Here is a 23,005-nt window from a genome sequence, read left to right on the forward strand (position 1 = left end):
GCTTTAATTCCTCAAAGACCTACAAATGTTTGTGCTCAGACCTGTCTCTTGCGGCTCAGAAACTAAGGAGGTGATATCGGTGACTTTGCAGGTGACCATCACAAGACAGTGAGGTGGACTACGACATCATAGCTATGTATTAATATAAAACTGTAACGAGTGACCAGGTTGTTCACCCTGAGGATAAGTTGTTGATTGGTTCTATGAATAATTTTGTGAATGGTGAATTTAAAAAAAAACTATAGATAGCGTATACAATATAAAACACACAATGCAGCCTTCATCCTTTATACAGCAAATAATGATTTGCAGTGGTTTCCTCTCACTAACCGTACCGTTTCCCAGACCGCTCTGTCTACTTCACTTGCACTTTAAGCTCAACTCCGGCAAAAGACCAAAATTTACAGTGCAAATGGCCAAACTGATGAAGTGCGTTCAATGTGTAGCTGTTTCTGCATTATGTAATAACCGAGCACCAGGCCGCCTGGAGTACACAGATCAGAGTGGCTCGTTTGCTCGTCCGTTACGAAAACATCTTGCATTGTTTTACAGTAAACACAAGCAGAATATATCAAAACTGGAGCAGACAAAATATGGAGATGTGCATGGCAACCAATCAGCTTCTCTCTTCAGTTTGTTCAGTTAAGAGGCATTTTGTGATTGGTGAAGGTGCAGATGAATGTCACAATCATCCATTGTCCAGTCACAGAACACCTTGCATACATTGGAATGGACAAGTGTTGGAAATGGACAAACTGCAAAGCACATGATCCACTGCAATCTGTGTGCTCCAGCCTCAACTGTGAGGTTCAGTGCCAGATATTCGGTGCTGACTGGACTGTAAGTTTCAGTGGCAAATATTCTGTGCTGACTGGACTGTGTCAGTGCCAAATATTGAGTACTGACTGGACTGCAAGTTTCAGTGCTGTATATTTGGTGCTGACTGGACTGTAAGTTTCAGTGCTGTATATTTGGTGCTGACTGGACTGTAAGTTTCAGTGCTGTATATTTGGTGCTGACTGGACTGTATGTTTCAGTGCCAGATATTCAGTGCTGACTGGACTGTATGTTTCAGTGCCAGATATTCAGTGCTGACTGGACTGTATCAGGGAATGAAAGCAAGATTATTACACAACACAGCAGCAACACGTAGCACACACTTCATTAGTGTTCATCTATTTTTAAAGTGCAAATGGACAAAAATTAATTTTGGCCAGAGTTTCGCTGTACACAATAAAAAAGTCTACAACAAAATGGCCGCTCCGCTGAGCTACATTATAAGTTACAGACGCGTTTATCAGTCACAAGGGGTGAGCATTCCAGAACGTGGGAAGTGTTACACATGCGCACTACGGTTCCGGTGTCTCACTTTATGGACTACGCAAAAGGTTTTGGGTGCTGCGCATGCGCAGAGCCCATCTGTAGAGTATGGGGGTATACGAACAGTGAGAAGTAGGTGTGTGTGACTTGTAGTGTTCCTTTGGATCATAAGAAGAACATGGATAGGAACGAAGCATTCTACGAGCAGCTGCGGCTCCAGGAACTGTATGGGAACCGTGACAAGGAGGACGGCCACGATCCGTATACCTTTAAAGACCCCAGTGATGACACTGAGTATGAATGGGACCATGACAAGAAAGCCTGGTTCCCTAAGGTGAGAGGGGGGAGGAGGAAGCCAAGATGCCGACAATAGAGGTGACAAAGGTCCAGATACCTCGGGGTTAGAAGATACCAATTATTGCATGTCAGTGCGCTCCCTGTACACTTTTTAGTCCTTATGGGCCACCATACAACCTGGTCGTACAATTGACTTTAGATTTTCTGAATCTATGTAATATGCGGACCTACCTAATTGATCGAAGCAATCTGTATCCAGACAGGCCATTGAGCTACATTGTTTTTGGAAGATCTAAAGAAATGGGTACAATCAGATTGTAGCATGTGTAGTGTAGCTTCTGAGGAATCTGTCAGAATAGATATATGAGAGTCACCATTGCTGACCTGCTTTTTGAAGGTGCACGCTCATGGGCTGTCATCCTCATCCTTCCCTAAAATTGAAGTAAATGCCGACACAAAATATAACTAGGGCTCGTTCGGACTAGCTGTTTTATCATGTGGCTAGTGGCCCTGGTGCCTTAGGTTGTTACAACACAAGGCCTTGTTTACTTTTATTTTTTGCTTCTTTTTCTTAACTTTATTTTGAGTGTACAATTTGTACACTGCATTCATGTCTGTTTGGTAGTGCATTACATTGTGCTGGGGTGACCTATGGTGGCATTCAGTGTGCCGCAGAAAAATGCCACATGTCTGCTTTATATCTCAGCCCAGCACTCACACATCAGACCTGCATTGTGCCATGAATGAGGCACATTGAAAACCATTGTCTTCTATATGCCCTATCGGTGACTTCCATTGGTCCGGTGCAGAAAAACACCACACATAGTATGAATGGGCCCTGACTCTGTCCTGGCACAGAATCGTTCAGAGACTAGACTGAGCTAAGCATACGTGGTTCAGTGTACACCAGCAGAAACAAGTGCTGAAGGGCAGGTAGAAGCGTCTGTGACATTAGGAGACGTACACAGTCCCTGCTGTCATAAAAACATTCCTCCCTGTCATCCCATGTAACTAGTCTGCTAGACTCACCTCCCCTCCAGCAATGCAGCGCCCGCAAGTGCTCATCAGCGCCCAGTCCTTCCGGGTTCAATGTCTACGGCCATGTTACTTGACCGGCCTGGGGTGCCGTAATTCCTGTGCAAGAGGCGAGGGAAATCGTACAATGGGAATACTTGTTCCAGGGACAACTGTCTTATTCCCCTCACTTTAGGAGATCTCCACTTCCGGTTGCACCCCTGGGACAGGAAGTGAAGGGAAATTTCCCCAGTGGTGCGCAAACAGGAAACATTCCTTCCCTACTCAATCCAAAACATACACCCTTACAGCAAGGTGTTCTAAGAATGTACACTGAGCTGCACATGTGTACATTTAGGACAGGGCTGGGCAAACCCCAGGATCCAGGTAGCCAATGCTCCTTAAAAATGACAGCTGGCACCTAACTTTTGAGGTTTTCTCTAGTTGTTGTTAATAGAGCTGGCTTCTAAACCAATCCTGCTGGCTCTTGGATTGGATGGACTGGCTCCTGAATTCCATATTCATTTGTCCACCCCTGGTTTAGGAGAAGAGGGAAGAACACATTGATAAGGAGAGGAGCTGGCAGGCAGAAGAGACCCACGCAGTCTCCTCTGCAATAGGCTCTTCAATCAACCAATCAATAATCTTGGCATCAGGATTTCAAAGTGCATCTGTAACCAAAGCTTTTTTTCATTTTAGTTTTGGATAGAGTGGGGAAGGGTTAGAACCTCTGCCAGGTTTTAATCGCGGTGTATGGCCACATTGGGGATATTCACTCCCTATTGGTCCTGGTGACCATGGACTGAATAAGAGAGAAATAAAAAAAACTTTGTCACCAAAGCAATCGCAGAGGGGAAATCATCGGGCGACAGCTGAGAGCAGAGTTCCCTTTGGTTTATGGAGAGATTTCCTCTTCCTGTTAATTTCTGTTTGACAAGATATGAATGTTATTTTCCACATAGGGACAGGGATGGGAAAAAGAAAACCTGACAGGGATTCTATGCATTCCCTAGACTATCGAAAGCTAGAAACAGAAAGCTTGGCTTAAAATATGCTTTAAAGCAGGGGTAGGCCAACTCTGCCACTCCAGCTGTTGTGGAACTACAAATCCCACGAGGCATTGCAAGATTCTGACATCTACATTCATGTCTCCTAAAGGCAGATGCATTATGGGATTTGTAGTTTCACCACATCTGAAGGGCCAGAGTTTGCTTATAAAGGTAAATTCCACCTTTCGGACCATGTTTCATGCTACACCCATATTTAGGATGCTGACCCCCCACATCTGAATTGCAGACTTTTTCTCCCTGCAGCATCTTTTTTATTTTTTTATTTTTTTATTTTGGACTGCCTGTGCATGCAGGATCTGTTCATGAAAAGACTACATGTCCCATCTGCCACTGCAACAAAAGAACTCGTCCTGCCCTTGTAGTCCACTGTTAACTTTGTGCAGCCCCAAAAGGTCTGTATCCGGCCAGTACGGACCTAGGTTGGGGGAATAGTCTGCAGGAGCCTGTGTATCGCACACGCAATCCACTAATCTAGGTTGCAATGCTTTGCAGGCTCCAATGGAAAAAATGTATAAATGCAGACGGAGATCAGCAGCACTGAGAGGCAACAAACATGTAAAAAGTGAAGAGTGTTTTATGCAAAATAAAAAATCTTGGTAGTTGTTTATGAACCACAGGGCTTTAGAAAACTTAATGTTAGCCAGTCAGCATTTGGGTCTACTACCCATGCCACTTTTTGAGAAGTGCGACACAGCATCTTTGAATGGGCTTTGAGCATCAGTTATGGGAGTTGGAATTTAAATGGTACCTTTTGATATCACAATAAAAACACTGCCTGGACCTTTGACAAGGTGGACGGGTGTTGTGATTGGAATTATTGTTCTTGCTCACATAATGGCGAAATGGTGAAGGTGTTTAGCTCATGCCTTTCTGCTCTAGAGTTCCTGAAATTGAATATTTGGATCTGGCTTGCTGCTTGCCTTATCCCCCATATTACATTTCCTTGGCTGCAGATTGGTCATACAGAACAGGTCAGCTGGATCACTGTTGAGGTCTGTCGCAGTCATTGTGACAGCTCTGTGATTGAGTCATTTGCTGGATCGTAGTTATATATTCTCACAGGCCTAATCTATATCCTGATTTAGCTGGGCTTACAAAAGTTTTATTTTGGACAGGGGTGATTGTAGAAACCAGCCTTTAATGGTCAGTGGCAAAGTCAAATAAACATATTTTAGTATGCAAAGGGTTCAAAAGTCTTAACGTGGTACTCCACATAATGTAACAAATGTACTCTTCAGGCCAAAAATACACTGCCTGGCCAAAAAAAGTCTTTCATATTTCATTGGACCACCTTTAGCTTTGATTATGGCACATATTCACCGTGGCATCATTTTAATAAGCTTATTCAATGCCACAATATTTACGTATTTATTTCTGTCCAGAGTTTCATTCACTTTTCACCAAGATCTTGTAGTGTTGATGGGAGAGTCGGAACTCTGTGTAAAGTATTCTCCAGCACATCCCAAAGATTCTCAATGGGGTTAAGGACTCTGTGGAGGCCAATCCATATGTGAAAAGGAGGTCTCGTGCTCCCTGAACCACCCTTTCACAACCTGAATACGCCGTGCCATCATGAAAGCAAAAATCCATTGCTGGAAAAACTTGGTCATTCGATGTGTTCAGGTTGGCAGCTGACCTCATTTTTTTGGACACATAATGTTGCTGAACTTAGACCTATTATCCAATTGAAGGCTCAGACCTATTTGCTTGGCTAAATCCAGGTGGTGACTTTTGTTTTGGCCTGGCAGTTTATATTATAAGGATTTTGGTAATTGTATGGAATGCCTCAAAATGAGGGCTAAGTGGGAGGGTCTGTCTGCTGTAATCACATGATCATGCTGACCTTTGAAGTAATAAAAACATTGCTTCCATGGCATATCACCAATGATTAAAAGACTTCTTGCACTAAACCTGATGGCATTGAAGATCAGCCCTGTGTAGACATTTTGAAATAAACAGTAGGCCAATCACATGAGCAGGGAGGGATATTCCTGTGATCAGTGCACAAACCATGTACTGGCCACAGGAATATCGCTCCCTGCTCATGCGATCGGCCTACTGTTTATTTCAAAATGTCTACACAGGGAGTTGTCTTCAATGTAAGCCCCCCATGTAGGAAGGATTCAAGCTGTAAGGGTCCATTCAGATTGTTGCTGCACACTAAAGACTGTTAACGTGCATTGTGTTTTTAAGGGAGAGCCAATTAAACATTGTCACAGTCTTGATTTTATTCTGCAGTTTTGTTCCTCAGAATATAACCCTTTCTTGTGTTTTATTGTTTTGATAGATAACTGAAGACTTCTTGGCTATGTATCAGGCAAACTATGGGTTTACAGATAATAAAGATGGTTCTACCTCTTCCGAACCTTCAAAAGCTGCTCCAGCTCCCAAGAAAGTGAATGATAAAAAGAAAGCAAAAGAAGAAGCTAAACCCCCACCAGAACCAGCAGAACCGAAAGGGAAGGGTGAAAAAAGAAAAGCAGACCCAGGTATGTGTACAAAGCAACTTTGGTATTTCCTTTGTTGGCTTCTGCTTAAAGGCTGACTCTACCACCAGTGCAGATCCTATAGCTGTGGCCATCCCTGCAGTCTGTACTGGGGGAAGTGGGAACGTATACATTACCTTAAAGGAGAACTATGGGGTTAGGGCTTTTCCCCATAGTTCTCCTAAGGGTAACGGGAGGACACAAACTGGCATCCTCCGTTAAGATGAATGTGTTTCCCTGCAGTTCTGTCTTCTGTATACATTCTGCTGTGCCTAAGGAAGAATCTGCTCCCACTTCTCTTGTGTTGGAGGGTGGTGTCCCTAGAAGAAAACTGCTGGGGGTAGGGCTTAATTCTACCTATCCCTTGAAATGGGCATTTGTGAGTTAACTGGTGGGCTTTACGTGGCACTGGAATCTGAAACAAATGTGGTATGTATGAAGTTTTGTGGGCCCAGAGCAGCTGCCTTGCCTAGGGTCTTGTTTGTCTTTGCCTGCTTAACTAACCACAACACATAATGCAGTTAGCAACCCAAGCCTGCTTTCTGTTTGTACTCCTGCTGGAAATGTTTTTTTTCTCTATGGTACAAGTACTTTTCAGCCCAAAGTAGAAAAGTAGTACCCGCTTCCAGGTAACCCGGTAATGGTAATTTAAGAGTACTCGTAATTTTTATGCTGTGTCAAAACTGATGACAAAGTTTTTGGTATAGTTTAGTGGGCTGAGTCACCAGCTGGATATGTATACCTATTAGGGCCTTTCACATCACAGCGCAGTGCTCTGCAACATGTGCATTTTCATGTGTTGTGGTACTCTGTTAGGCAGCTTATTCAAAATGGACGCACCTCAGTGAGCAAAGAAATGGTGTGGGCTGCATTTGTTTGCAGTAGAGTGCATCTCACAGGACGTGTGTTGTGCTGCGTCACAGTGTTTAACGAGTACCAAAGCAAGTAGTAACACACATTGTGGAAATGCACGTGTTTTACCATGCACTGCAAATGCCCTTAGACTACAGAAGTACGATCTCCCTGCTAAAGTTTCAGGGTATGTTTCTACCCTTTTTGTATTTTTTGTTTACTATCCCCCTAACGCACTCTATTGGATGTGCCCTTGTCGTCTCCTTTTTTTTCATATCAAATGAAATATCCCGCAGCAGTAGGGAGCTTCTGACCTCTCATAATGGCTTTGACTGATATGCAGGTCAGTATAGGTTTATACTGGAGTTCTAAAGAAAACCGTCAGTATAGAAATAGAGGAGCTGCCATTGTTCATGCTCCAGGGTGGGGAGTCATCCTTGTGAGGCATTAATCTTCTGTGTCTATGCACATGCTTGTTCCTGGACAGATGCATATGCTTTATGGTTACAAAAAGCTAAATCAAATATTTAAAAAATGTCATTGAGAATCCTTTTGTGCTGTACAGTTAAGTATCTTTATTTTATAACAGGCTGGTTCAATGTGGAAGATGGGAGAAACACAAACGTCTATGTTACAGGTTAGTGCGTATAACCGTTGTTAAATCAGTCTGCCATTTGTCACAAGTCTTTCAAGCGTTAACATATCATTCCTTTTTATGTTCTGTTGCCAGGGATTCCTCTGGATATGACATATGATGAATTTATTGAAATCATGTCAAAGTGCGGCATCATAATGCGAGATCTGCACACAGATGATTTTAAAATAAAACTGTACAAAGACAAGGATGGGAACCTGAAAGGTGATGGCTTGTGTTGCTATCTTAAGGTGAGTTTTCGATTGGTATAAGAACGCTCCCATATATAGAGGTTAAAATCTCTTTCCATAGTAGAAATTTTCTGTTTACCACTGTATATGCACCCACACTCTCATGCTGTTTGCACCAAAATTTCCCCAGACCAAGCTACCGTATTTTGCGGTCCATAAGACGCACCGGACCATAGCTGTGGACGCAGGGAGGTCCGGTGCACCTTATGGAGCCCCATACAGACCGTAGCTTCTGTCACAGCTTCTATGACAGAAGCTGTGACAGAAGCTGCAGTTAGTGACCGCTGAGACAGGTGGCGCTGTGATTACAGCGCCACGGTCTCAGTGATCACACAGAGCAGACAAAGAACCTCCGTTCTTTGTCTGCTCTATGGTGATCTCGATCGTCACCGCTGCTCGGTTTTAATACGAGTGATCTCATTAGATCACTCGTATTAAACGAGCAGTGGCTCCTACTACTCGCCCGGTGCCCGAAACTGCATGTCTCGGGCGTCGGGATTCGCTCCATAAGACGCAGGCACATTTCCCCCCTCCTTTTGGGGGGAAAAAAGTGCGTCTTATGGAGCAAAAAATACGGTACTTATGGAGCAAACACATTGGGAAGATGATTTTCATTTTATACTGCATGCCTCTACTAGAGCACTTCTGTTTTATTTCTACAAACAAGTGCACTTCACATGGTCAGTCCAGCGAAAACTGATAGTTCTGATTTTGGTAGATGTTGCAGGTTATTGATCACCTTGTTATACCAACACTCACCTATGTAAGAACTAAACTTAACTATATAAAGGTTGCTGACAGGTAGGTTTCCTTGGCAGAAGTGACTGCGGCTGATTTACCTAAAGGAGTTGAGAATCTTTACACAATTCAAACCTGTGAAAAGCAAATTCCTGTTGACTTTATTGCATGTTTGGGGATTCAAAATCTCCTTTTAGTAAATCAGCCCACGAATGACAAAGGAGTAAGATTATTTCCTGTGCGCAGAAGTTAGGTGTGGCTGACCAGAGGTTGGAGATAAGACTCTGAACCTGGAAATAGAGAAGATGGCTGCAGCGGTGGCGGAGTGACAAGGGGAAATGCAGTACCCACACTTCTGCTGTGTATACTTGCTGATAGTGGGAAGAGCTCTGGGGCCCCAGTTACGTTAAAGTCCATGTACCCATTGCACTCCTAACCGCTCATCCATTAGGATAAAATGGGTGCAAAGGTAGTCGACGGGTGGCCACCCAGTTACGTTAAATTTTGCTTGAAGCGTAGACCATAGGAAAACGGAAGGAACTACTTCTATAACTGAATTTTAGCAATGTGAATCAGTATGTGGACTGGTCCTTGTTGTGACATGGCTTAAAGCACTTGCGGTGTTTTTCATTTTAGAGAGAATCTGTTGAGCTGGCTCTAAGAATTCTTGATGATTATGAAATCAGAGGATACAGACTTCATGTTGAAAGTGCAAAGTTCCAGCTCAAAGGGGAATATGATGCATCAAAAAAGAAGAAGAAATCTAAGGACTACAAGAAGAAACTGTCACTGCAGCAAAAGTATGTAGAATCCTTTGTATGTAGAATACAACTTTCTAGTACTTAAAACAACACTTGTAGCTTATGCACTTTATACACAATAGAGCTCTGCAGGGGACCCCAGAATATAGTACAAAGTATAACTGAATGCTGACGGGGAACCTTAGGGAAATATGTTAGTCTCTGTTCCTGGCCCCCTTGTAAATAATCACTGGCTTAAAGTGACACTAATCTCGGGAGTTAGATCTTAAAAATGCTTTCAAGTACCCTAACTATGGACAAAAATGTATCTTATTTGTGTATCACTCGGCTGTAGATCCCCAAATCATCTCTGAATTGGTGCTGACACCGTCCTTCCTTCTGGAGGGTGGCTACTTTTATTCCCCATGGTCCCTGTGTGTGTTGTAAAGTAGCCACCACTCCAAGCTCACTCTTGTGATGGACTACAATTTTACAGAAAGAACTCCGGGGAAAACAATTATTAATCCTTGCACTGGGGCTACCTCTGCACTGCAAGGGTTAACCTTGCTAAGGAAAAAAAAAAAGTTATACTAACCTGATCATTTGAACCGGCTTGTTCTTGGATTGGTCCTTTGAGCCTCTCTCTCCTCCGCTGTACTGGTCTAAGGATCCTTGTGTCATCACATTCTATACAAGTGTATAGACATGAGGATGCTGAAGAACATTCCAAATGTGCAGTGGAGGAGGAGACACTTTTTAGTGACTGGAGAAGCAGGGAGTATAACCTTCTTCTTTTTTTTTTTTTTTAGCACCTAGACAAAAACTAGTAGTTAACCCTTGCAGTGCAGGGGGTAGCCCCACTGCAAGGGTTAATAACATTTTTCCCCAGAGTTCTTTAAAAAAAAACCCCAGTGTTTCTGCTTGCACATGATTGGACAATGGAAGTCAGCAGAGCTTTACCTCAATCACTAAGCTAAGGGAAAAGTTCTTTCAAAGCGTGCAGCCTATTTGGCTTTAGGAAACCAACCCCTTAGTGCGTTAATAGCTCATTAACAAAGGGCATGAAATCCGATTTCCTATTTCATCAGTGTACAATGGTCAAACCTGTAAAATGCTGCTGCTCGTTGGTTGCTGTTGGTTACTACTGTGTACTTGACCCCACCACAGACTGTACTACTGTATATTTTGTTCTCTAATATTTCCGGCTTTGTGGTTTTATATCATAATTTGTATTGGCATACCAGATCATAGTAGTCTATCCTGCTGTTTGACCGTGCGGCTAGGACACAGTACCCCACTCCCTCTGAACCTGGAATGGTTATTCCCTCTGAGAGTTCCCAGTTTTGGCCACTGGGGGCAGTAAAGAAACACTGAAATTTGACTTGCCTGTGACTTGCGTATTTAGCGTTTGTTGAGTGTGTGACTTTTTTTGTGTTTCTGTCCCAAATAGACAACTAGATTGGAGGCCAGAAAAGAAAGCCAATGAGAACAGAAAACGTCATGAAAGGGTTATAATTATTAGGAATATGTTTCATCCTAAAGACTTTGAGGTAAGAAACAAATCATTTGTCACATTTCTGTGTTGTCTACATTTGTATGACTGTAGACTGTGAGCTTGGGCCTCCAGAATGCCTTGCTGCATGTGGTTTTAAAGGGTTAGTCCCCTGCAAACCGATGTTATGTGTAGATGTCAGTGGGCTGAATTACTTACACTGGCTTTATACATCTCATAGGATTTCAGGCCACTTCATAGCAAGGTGTATGTTCTTTGTGATATAATAGAAAGAATGACACTTATTGTAATGTCCTCCTGCAGAAGGGTGTAACTGGGTAACCAAATGTGAAAATGTCATACCTGGAGCATATCAGTGATATGAAATAGGTGGTGTTTAACCCTTTAAAGCAGTGGTTCTCAACCTGTGTAGCCTCAGGACCAACATTTGTCCTTGGTCAATAAGTCGTAACCCAAGTCGCACTGCAATGGAACACTGCACTAGTGTGAACGGGCCCACACAACCACTGACAGACACAATCTCACAAACGCGCACACACACCCATACATAAATTCTCACACACACAGTCCAAAAAATGTATTTATATTTTTAAGATGCACTTAGTCTCCCTAATTTACGAGAGCTGGAGTGGATCCTCAGCCTGGGGTCAGGTGTAGGCTGCTGTGCTGTGACGAGAGCTCCATCCATATGTGCATTGCTTGTACAGCTCCCTCGTGTGCCCTGTAGAGGTGCCGGGAGCCAGAATGTGATGTCACTCCGGTCCAGGCATCTCTACAGGGCACAAGAGGGAGCTGTAAGCAATGCACCTATGGCTGGAGCTCCATCATGGCCATAACACCAGCCCACCCCACCTCAAACTGACACTCGGCGCCGAACCGCATGTTTTGAATGATGCTTGCTGTGAGAACTGACTGTGTTGCGCTGAGGAGCCTCTTACCTGGAAAAGTGGAAGGCACGCAGTGACCCACTGAACATGGGGTCGCGACCCACCTTTTGGGTCATGACCCACCCGTTGAGAACCAAGGCTTTAAAGCATGAATGTCATATTTCTAAAATGTGAAGGCCGGAATCCTTTTGTCAAGGGCCCTATATATTGTAAAATACAATGCATGTGGTGTGTAGCATACCAACAAGTGTCTTACACAGTATGGGCCAGTAGAGGTCGCTGCTGCTTTAGCTGAGTATTTGGAAACAAAGCTTAGCACAGTCTCACAAAATGATGTTACTAAACGATCAAGTCAAATTTATGAGTCTGAAATGTTAAACGTTTGCTGCCAAGTGAGAGCTATTAGTAAAAATAGAAAAAAAAATTAAAGATACAGAGCATGAAAATGTATTTTGATTGTACTTTTCAATGACCGCCTACATTTCTGTTTTTCAGTTAGACTTGGCCAGTTGTGGCCTATCGGTGAACAGGCATTTATGATGGGCATCTTATGAGTGTTTACCATGTCATGTCGTTTTGCTGGGCACAGGAGTAACCTTATTCAATGGAGGAGCACACATAACATGCTGATATAAAAAGTGCAGTGATTTCATGTTGCTGTAGTCAGATTGGTTAGAACAATTCTGTGGCTTCCTCTGAAAAATGTAAAGGATCGCTCCCTGCTATAAAAGACTGTTCAAACTTACCTTGCTGGTGGTTGGCGAGTCCAAGGTCCCCTGTCTTCAGTGCTGCAACCTCCGGTAAAGTCTTCAGCATTTAACACTTTGTGTTCCCTGCCACGCACTGCAGCCCCTTCCTCTAACCCAGTGGTTCTCAACCTTTCTAGTGCCGGGACCCCTTGGTAACATTTGCCAAGTTGTGGTGACCTCCAATGGTAAAATTTAGGGATGACGTGGCTGCTGCAGCGACATCAGGCGGCGTGGCAGGAGAACTGACACTGCTGCACTAGGAGAGGGCTGAGGCGGACACACAGCAACCCACAGTTTGAGAGCCACTGCTTAACCTCTTGCTTTCCGCCCGTAGTAAAAAAACGGACGGACGGCACTGCTGCATTTGCGGGTTGCCGTCTCCAGACGGCAATTTTTTTCTGCTCGCGCGCACCCCCTAGCGGGCACGCACGGGCAGAAAAGACCCGACGGTTGCACACACCCGTTACCGGGTGTTTAAAACATAGAGAACCTGCCCGGGGAGAGTTTTTTTTTTTCCTCTGAGTTACGATGCTCCGATGTCAGAAAAAAACCCCCAAAAAACGCGGAGCAGACCTTCACCGGGGCCGCGAGGCGACCCCCGGCAGATAGTCATTCGACCCCCCACGGGGTCGCGACCCCCACATTGAGAACCGCTGCTCTAACCCATACTTCAATACAGGACTCAGCAGTGACACAGGGGTCGGCAGGAAGAACCATAGCACGCTGTGTGGGATGCAGGAATTCAACACTTTTGTTTGTATCAAATGTTAAGAGATTTTGCTGGAGGCTGTTGCACTGAGAGACAGGAGTTCAGACTTGTCATCTGCCAGAGAGGTAAGTATTTATAGTTTTTCTGTTGTGGGGAGCTATTGTTTGCATTTTTCAAGGGAAGCAACAGAGTCACTTTAAATTAGATCTTTCAGTAATTATTCAAGTGTGCTTGAATAGATTTCTGACGTGTCATTCAGCATTAGTATATTGCTCAGGTTTGAACACAAATGGTGTGAACGTGAAGTGTTGAACTGAGATGCTGGCTAACATGCCACAGCCATGTAAATTCTGGTGCCTGTAAAGTGTAAAGCTGTATTCCCAAATCTCTGACACTTTGTCTGCACAGATTCTCCTTAGGTTAACCCTTTTGTGGCCACAGACGTACCCAGTACGTCATTGGCAGGACGGCCCTTTAAACAGACATACTTTGTTTACCTTTTGTAAAGTCGGCTGCCAGCCTCACAATAGAAGTGATTCTGGTGGCTCAGCTGCCGCCAGATGACTTCTATGGACGGGTAAAGTGTTTCATCTGACTATAGCAGATGTCAAAAAAGGCAAAGAGCAGTTTCAGTAAACTGTGCCCCGGCAAAGGGCCCTTCCCAACCCCATATACTGACCTTACTAATGCTTCCCCGCCACTCCTTTATCCCCTGCAGCCAGCTACGATACCCAACACTTTCCAGTTATGGAGGAGCCCGGGCATGGAGAAGCATGTGCATTCCCCCATGTGACAATGCTTGGATCTACGAGTCCATCACTAGGCCCATGACTGGGCGAGTCAGCCTTTTGCAGATACATTGTTACTTTTGCTGCATAGGCAAGGTGATCGTGCATGTTTAAAGGAGAACTATGGGGTTCTATCTTTTCTTAATGCATTCCTTAGGCTAAATAAGTAAATTATGTAATTTACTCTAATTAGCCAAAATGCACAGTAAGGCTGTAAACCCTTATTTAAGGTGGTGGGCGGGGCTAAGCGCCGCAATGAGGTGGCATCCCGACGTATCTGACAGGATCCTCCCCACTGATCTTCCTCACTGTGACTGACAGTGACTGTGACTGACAGCTGTCTCTCTCTCTCTCTCTCTCTCTCTCTCTCTCTCTCTATCTTCATCATTTACCACATATGGGCAAGTCCATATATGATGAATGATGTCACTGGGGATCCCTGCTGATCGGATGCTTGCCAGTCTGCAGGGATACCCAGTGGCATCATTCACCATATATTGACTTGCCCATTTCTGGTAAATGATGGAGAGAGGGATGGCTCTTTATCCTCTCTCTCTCTCTCCCCCTGTGTTATACTGACATCCTAATTAGTGGGGATCGCTGATGAGAGAGGGGAAAGAGCACTGAATGTGCAGGGAGGCTGAGTCCGTCTCTTGCTGCTGCCTTCTCACTTCAGACTCCGCCTCCTCCTCACAAATGCCAGCGTGCACGAGCTGACAAAACACAGCTGTGCACGATGAGAGGAAGCGCGGCCACAGCAATGAGATCATTTGAAAAAAAAGCCGTGGGCGGGCTGGATCAAATGTTAACGCCCCCTAAGAGGAAAGGAGCTTGGAGCAGGGTTGAAGACGGCCATTTATTACAGGTTTTGAGGGTTTTATCTGTGATGTGCTGCGACTTTAGAAAAAAGGAACGATGCTACTACAATCAAGGTAAGGGGTATTTTTATTTGCCCTTAAGTCATAGTTCTCCTTTAAGGCATCGTTCACAGCAGACACAGTGCTGAAGGTGTGAAGGAGGCCTGAATACAACCTTATTACTCGATACTGAGAAAAACTGATGTTTCTTCTCTAGCAACCCATTCACGCTTATTTATGTGTTACCATTCATTTTCTATGGCACCACGGACCCAACAAATGCTCCTTCCCCTCATCACACTGCAGTGCATGAATACATGTTGCCTTGCACTGGTGAGTTGAGGTCCTTTTAAAGTGAATGGGCATGCTCAATATAAGTGCCAGAAAAAACACACATAAATGTGAAGGTGTTATTGTGGAAAATAACTTATTGCCGATTAGAAGACGTTTGTTGTGAAATAATATATAGAATATTTTGTACATAGTCAGGTTGAAAAAAAGACACAAGTCCTTTGAGTTCAACCTATAGAGGTATTTTCTTTTGTCAAACGGAATAAAGTGTGACGGTGCAACCCTAGTTAGAGTAATGGAAGCCTTTGATCATATTATCAGTGGGTAACTTCCTTGTCACTAGGTTTAAGATATGTATTCGGTGTTTGAAGTAGATGGTTTGCTTTTTAGTTGTTGTTCATTTTTTGTGCAATGCATGCCTTGTCACATATGACCATGCCTTGTCACTTATCACATGCACTGAGTGGCCAGATTATTATGACCACCCCATCAGTACTTCGTTGGGCCACGAGATGACTCCACTAGATGACTTCGTTGGGCCGCCTCGTGACTCCACGAGATGTTGAAAGGTGATGCGAGGAATCTGACACTGCACTGTTGCCCTTCTGTTGTCTTGTACCAGTCTTGCCACTCTCGGTTCTGCCCTAACATTGACTAGTCGCTGACGGCCACAATTCGCATGTTCAGACCCAGATTTTCGGCTGACAGTCCAGTCTGTAAACATTTTAACAATGAGCCCCTCTTGAACATTTAACGAATTCTGCTGTTTTGCTGATACTCGCTCCATGGCTTGAGCGCCAACAATCATCCCACGTTCAGGGGCTGTTAAATCGCGTTGTTTACCCGTATCTTCAGAACAAAATCACTTCTACTGTCGTGGTAAACAACCTGCTTTCCTATTTATAATGGTCTGGCCCTCTAGCAACTACAGCGCGAAATTATAGATAATTATAGCTAATTTGCCTACAAACGTCAGGTGGTCATAATAATCTGGCCACTCGGTGTATATGACAATGCCTTATCACTTATCACATATATGACAATGCCTTGTCACGTATGACAATGCCTTGTCACGTATGACAATGCCTTGTCACGTATGACAATGCCTTGTCACGTATGACAATGCCTTGTCACGTATGACAATGCCTTGTCACGTATGACAATGCCTTATCACGTATGACAATACCTGATCACAGGGCTCAAAATTTGGCATTTGGCGAGTAAAAATAAAGTGAGGGCTATGTGGCCTGCAGCCAGCTGACATGTCAGGCACACGGTCGCAGACCGCGTACCTGACTTGCGGGAGCAGCTCCACTGTCTGCATCTGTGTCGGATGCAGACCGCAGAGCAGCTCCTGTCAGCTCCGGCTTCCTTCGGCCAGAGCTCTGACAGTTCTGAGCTCCGTCCGAAGGAAAGAATGTATGTGAGCAGGATCGATCCCTGGTTATCTGGGTGTGATTAGAGTATATTATTTTGTGCGGGGGGCAGTATGACCATGCCTCATCACAAATGACCATGCCTCATCGCAGATTACGTTCTATTTATTGATTTTTGTTGTTCGTGTGTTTATGTAACTAATATATCATCCTTATTGTCTCTGTTTATTTGTGCAGTATGTTGAATAGATTCTATGCGAGTTTGTAGTAATGTAAATCATCTTTCTGGGAGATGATCTGAAAACAATCACTGTAATGTTACTTTAGGGAAAGACCAGATGCTGTTCTGAGGTGTGTCTTTTATTATGAAACTATGCCGCTATAGCAGGTACTTTCTGGCAGGCAGCAGTGTGCTGGCTTTATGGTAATGCTGTAATATCATTGCTATGTATGCCCGTTTTCATAGGGATAGTTGCATTAAGTGGGGGACCGCTTGTCTTGTATTAAAGAGGAATGCCTTGATGACAAATAAACAGAACTTCTGGGTATGCAGGTACCAGTCAGACCAGATTGTTGTATATTTTTACGACTCTGTGGAATGTGGGTTGGGTGACTGGTTTAACCTCCACTGCTCAACCTGCTGCTACTGTTTGCTCTCTTAGATGATCAGGTAGACACAGTAACTTTGAAAATATTTGAGAGTTTCTCCCTTTTGAGCAATTCTTTCTAATTATTATGCTTACTGCTGTCACTCATTTTATTATGTTTTTCATAGCTTCAGATGATTGGGAGTGTGTTTGGTAAAAGCCCCCCGCGTTGCAAGAATGATTAGGCTCCATTCACATCTATCCATTTATTCCAGGGATAGACAAATTCATATGGTATTGAATTAAATGGCACTGCAGCTATGCCCCCCGCCTGTGGTGCGATCGCAGGCACGCGAACGCGTGGCACGTTAGTGCCTGCATTCCGGTCCACTGCAATGTGCAAAAAATAGTGTTTGAAGCATTTTTTGCAGATGGCACTGGAACGGAACGCAGGCACTAATGTGCCACGCGTTCGGGTGCTGGCGATAGTACCACGGGTAGGGGTGTGGCTGTGGTGCCATTGAGTTCAATGCACCGCCACGCCCCCGCCCGCCCCAAAATAAAGGGAGACGGACGGGTTGCATTCCAGAGGCCAAACGCACTGGAACTCCTGATTTCTATCAGCTTCCAGCACCTGCTGTTTACATTAGAAGACTTTTAGGCTGTCACGTCCTTGCTGCAATGACTTGTTGAAGTTTTAGTGCCTCTGCCGGGATATTTTGAGAATGAATTACACCACAGTGCCTGTTGCTACAGAAGTCAGTGAGGGCTTGTTTTAATTTTAGTGTCCATAGTTTGGACACAAGTGAACTTTAAAAATGATATAATTTTGAACATTAACATTGATTATTTACATCAATCTGATGCTGTTTACATATCCAAGAAAAGGTTTATTACATATCACTGTTATGTGGGAATTTTTTCTAAAGCTTTTTGCTAATTGGTAGTTGTCAAATGCAGGAAAAAATGTTTTTTGGATTTTCAGAGTAATTATTATTTTAATTCATTCATTTTTACTTTTGCTTATGCAGGAGGACCCTCTGGTTCTGAATGAAATTCGAGAAGATCTTCGATCAGAATGTGAAAAGTTTGGACAAGTGAAAAAAGTCCTTATATTTGATGTAAGAATTTTGTACACATGATTTAAGAGAGATTCTAAGCCCGACTCTAGCCAAAACGATTTTGGTTTGAACCCTCCCCCACTGCAAGACAAAAGAAACGGGCTTTAGGGCCCGTTCACATCATCTCTGTGCGTTAATCGCATGGTACAGCAAAATGCATTTTCCGTACGATTACAGTGTGGGAGGTGGGTTGTGTGCCATTCATTTGGCACCACAAATGCACCTCCTGCCCAGAGTGCGATTGGCTGTGATGCAACATGTGGTACCGCGAATACCGTGCATTGCAGTGCGAATGAAAAAAACAGTGTGTGCACTGTTTTTCCAATTGCACCGCAACACGCGGTATTTGCGGTACTTGCGATTAACGCACGAAGATTGAGTATGCGGCTGGTTTGCATGGCATTCCCACCATCAGATGGAGCTGAGCATAAGAAATTCCTATGCTCTTTGGCTCCATCTAGTTGCCGGAATGCTGTGTGAATGGCACACGGATATATCTCAAACCCTGTCTCAAAATATCACCCTAACTGTCCACTCCGCTAATCCCAAAACCTCCTGCTTTCCAGCTCCCTTGTCAACTCCTCCCACACTCGCCTCCAGGCCTTCTCTAGAGTCTCTCCCATCTTCTGGAACTCTTTACCCCAACCTGTCAGTCTATCTGCCACCTTGACTGCCTTTAGGTGATCCCTTAAGACTCATCTCTTCAGGGAAGCCTATCTCACCTCAACCTAACCAGTGAACCATCATGTTCTCAAACAATTCATCCCCACGCAGCTACCTCCTCATGTATCACCTCTCCCTCCCTTTTAGATTGTAAGCCCCCAGGGGCAGGGCCCTCCTTACCATCTTGTCTTGAATTGTATTGTGATTGTAATGTCTTCCTTATATTGTAAAGCGCTGCGCAAACAGCTGGCGCTATATAAATCCTGTATAATAATAATTTACCCAGCTATGCGTTTACCCTAAGGTGCCATTCTAAATTATTGGCTCTGAAACACACACAGGGGAATTTATCAAAACTAGAGCAGACATAATCTGGAGCCCATGGCAACCAATCAAAAAAATAAAAGCAAAGCCTTACATTCGTAGTCTGTGACCTCCATGTGTTTCCAAGGTCGCTTGTCAAGTTTGGTTCAAAACATTTCTGAAACACTTGGTAAAATGTATAGAAAACAAACCATCTAAAATCTATATGCATTTTCCCCCTCTGATCCGATCTGCTGCCGGGCTGTTACAAAGATCTTGTCTGGGAATTCATAACAAGGGTGGACAGTAATGCCTTAATTATAAACCAGGCAGGGGTCACTAGTCTGCTCTTTTGGCTCGCTAGACTCTTTGTGCTAACCCTTCTTTTATCTATTACCAGAAACCTAGATAATGCAGCTGATAGCGTGTAGACACTTTGACCTTTTGCAAATGTTTCACTTTTCCTTTTAGACTAGCTTTCACAAAGGTCTCTATATTTAGTTTAACTTTGGTGTACAAGGCCAGTTGCTTCTATAATTGCAAAATGGTTTCTTTTTTATATGTTTATTAGAGGCATCCTGATGGAGTAGCATCAGTCTCATTTAAAGTAGCAGACGAAGGTGATGCCTGCATACTGGCATTGAATGGAAGATGGTTTGGTGGTCGGCAGCTCCTTGTGGAAACGTGGGATGGTGTAACCGATTATCAGGTAATCTGGCATTTAAAGGCTAAGTTTTTTAATTTCTGACCATGTTTCATGTTAAACCTTTAAGCTGGCCATACACCTTACAACCATCGCAAGACTTCTGTCTTGCGATGGTTGTAAGGTAATTTAAAAAACGTACGATCTGCCCATCTTGGACAGGCAGATCGTACTTGCGATGACTCCAATGCCGCACGGGCAGTGTGCGCTTGCGCACAACGGCCCGTTCGGCATTTGTCTTTTTTTCAAGTCTGCACAGGAGACAAAAGACGTGAGACCGTACAGTAGAAACGGTTGCACGCCTTCCATACACCTGCCGATTATCGTACGATACTTGGCAGGTGTATGGGCACCTTTTATTTAGGATGAAACATGGTCAGATTGCAACCCTTCTCCCCCACTTACCTGAATTGCAGGGTTCTTCTCTCCATAGGCTTGCGTGCATTTGTAAATTCCACGTGGCTGTTGTGCTTGGCTCTGCTCACACAGCCACGTCCTCCATGATCTGTAACTATAGGAACTACAAGTTCCATCAGCCACTGCAGTAGAGGGAGGTATAGTTCCCAATGGAATATGCAGCGATATCACCACACTTGTAGTCCATCCATTCTTCCCTTCAATGTTAATGAATGTTCATATCTCCGACATGGACAGTAAGAAGAGTCAGCAGGATCCAGAGCGTTGCACCCATATCCACTGATCATGGTTGCAATCCTTGACTGGCTCCAATGCAATAAAAAAAAACTAGGTTCAGATACCAAGTACCGTACTCGGTACAAGTACAGATACTTTTCCAGCTCCAAGACTAGACTAGAGAAAAATTCAAAAGTTAGGAGGCAGCTGTCATTTTTAAGGAGCATACAGAGCTCCTGGGATTTGTTCATCTCTGTTTTAATGTGTGATTTTTTTTTTTTTTTTTAATAAAAAAAAGGGATGCACCGATACTATTTTTACAAGTACTGATACTTGTCCAAGTACTCACAGATACAAGTACTGATAAATTTTTGTTTATTGTCATGTGACAGTTTTTCTAAAACAATACAGACTAATGATTTCAGGACAATGGTAGAGTGCCAGAGCCCGGTCCCAGCTACAGCCCTGGCAGTGAAAATGCCAAGTATCGGCACTGATATCAGAACTGGTATCTGAACAACCCCCAAATAAACAATAGCACATTTCTTCTTTTATAAAGAAGCATGCAGTTATTTTTTTTCGAAAAGGTGGCATTTCCCTTTTAACATGCATGTAAACCCTAACAATGAACATTCTCACTTGTTTCCTATTGGCATATTTAATATTAAATCAGTTGAAAGCATTTTGTTCAGTTTGATAAGTCGACAAAACAAACCTTGTTATCTTTTTATAAATTTAGAACTGTCCTGTGTCCTCTGCATACTTCCTGTATTATCTCAGAGGTTCTAATCATTTTAGTTCTAATCATGAGCTACAAAATGATTAGCCCTATGTTGTAGAGATCTGCGAGTGGTAGTGGCTTAGCAGAAAACACTGGTAAGGGCTGACAACACTCAGTCCCAAAAAATGTTGTCAGCCTGCAACAGGTCTTTAAGTGTAGTTCCACTTTTGCAGTTAAATACGAGAAAACCTCTGATAAAATTTATATTTCTTACCTTTTTTTTTTTTATTTTTTTGTTGCAGAAGGCAACATGGCTGATTCCAGGTTTTTCCTCAGCACCTTTACAGTGATCTGTCCTTATAGAAAGACATAGGACTACAATTTGAGGATTGTGTTTTCTCTCGTTGACCTTATTAACATATAATAGAGAAGCCCCTCACCCCACACAACCTCTCCTAACATTACAAAAAAAAGGGGAAGCAAGAAGAAATTTTAACCCTTAGGAAACCCTAACCCAAGTAAAAACAATTTAAACTGCAGAGAAGCATGTTTTAAATATTTTTTTTTTCGCTTATGCAATGTGAATGGGAACATGTAACAAATCTAAAATAGGTGTTATCCCAATTTGGCTGCAAAAGTAGAAATACACTTTAAGAGCAGAGTGCATTTCTGGCAGATCAAGAGGTGTTGTTCTGTATTGTGGGGTCTTTAAGAGGATAAAACATGGGGAAATGTGCATGTAATCTAGAGATGTACTGTATGATGTATGATTTTTTTTTTTGTGTCAATTTTGGCTTCGCATTACTTAATCACATAAAATACATATCAGGGGCCTGCCAGATGGTTTGTATTTTTCTCAGTCCAGTTCCGATTGTACAGTGAAGATTGATGCATCAGGACCAAAAATAAGCATAAGACATGGTAGACAGCACTAGGGCAGGGACTAAAGACAAAATAAAGCCACAGTTGTCCTTTTTAAAGTCAAAATAACAGTTTTGATGCTGGCACAACATATAACTAGTGATTGGGCCTCCGGTGCCTTTACACATTGATACTGCTTTTGCTTTCACTTGGAGTACAGAAGATTTTCAGCGCTGGATTGTGGATTCAGTTTGGTATATTTTGTGGTTTGCTTTTGTTGTTGTTTCTATAGTTAGGTCATAGTAAATTATACTCCTGCTCATTCATAAAAGTGAGCTAATTATCATCCTCATTGTACTAAATATGTCCTTCACAAAGAGCAAAGTCATCCCCATGCTATCTGAATAAAGCATATACTTATGTGAATAACCAAAATCAAATGACTGAAGAATATAGAGGTTTAAGCTTTTGGCTTCACTAAGCAGGCAACTCTGTGCATTCAATCACCTCTTTTGGCCACAAGAGTATTTACTGTCCACCCCACTGATCAGTTTCCCTTACTAAAGACTGTCCGACGTCAGATCTAAGCCCCTCTTACAGGCCTGGCTCTGTAGTTGGAGAGCTTGTATTACTAGAGTGGAACTAGATCAGGGAGGCGCACAGAAGGCCGCTGTAACTGCTACTTCTGCTGGACAGCATGGTCTAGTAGTGGAAGTGGAAAAATAAGGGACTACTGCAGGGCTCAACAAATCCCAGGTCTCCATGGCGACTAGAAATTGCGTCCTGGCGTCTCGGCTTTTGTCGGCCTCCTAACACCCCCCCCCCCCCTTTTTCCCTCCGC

The 23,005-nt window shown here is 43.4% G+C and overlaps 1 protein-coding gene across 1 annotated transcript in view; it reads left to right on the plus strand.

Annotated features, from left to right (window-relative positions):
* Nucleotides 1-1,404: 1,404 nt before the first annotated feature.
* Nucleotides 1,405-23,005, plus strand: part of HTATSF1 (HIV-1 Tat specific factor 1) — a 23,954-nt gene continuing 2,353 nt past the window's right edge. Inside the window, exons 1-8 of the mRNA XM_018555049.1 lie at nucleotides 1,405-1,654; nucleotides 5,989-6,190; nucleotides 7,629-7,676; nucleotides 7,770-7,924; nucleotides 9,299-9,462; nucleotides 10,853-10,952; nucleotides 18,191-18,280; nucleotides 19,818-19,955. Of these exons, the coding sequence (XP_018410551.1) occupies nucleotides 1,499-1,654; nucleotides 5,989-6,190; nucleotides 7,629-7,676; nucleotides 7,770-7,924; nucleotides 9,299-9,462; nucleotides 10,853-10,952; nucleotides 18,191-18,280; nucleotides 19,818-19,955 (1,053 nt within the window). The 5' untranslated portion in view covers nucleotides 1,405-1,498. The remainder of the gene's footprint in view (nucleotides 1,655-5,988; nucleotides 6,191-7,628; nucleotides 7,677-7,769; nucleotides 7,925-9,298; nucleotides 9,463-10,852; nucleotides 10,953-18,190; nucleotides 18,281-19,817; nucleotides 19,956-23,005) is intronic.

The sequence above is a fragment of the Nanorana parkeri genome, unplaced genomic scaffold, assembly GCF_000935625.1.
Source record: "Nanorana parkeri isolate BGI_ZX_2015 unplaced genomic scaffold, ASM93562v1 scaffold182, whole genome shotgun sequence".
Lineage (NCBI taxonomy): Eukaryota > Metazoa > Chordata > Amphibia > Anura > Dicroglossidae > Nanorana > Nanorana parkeri.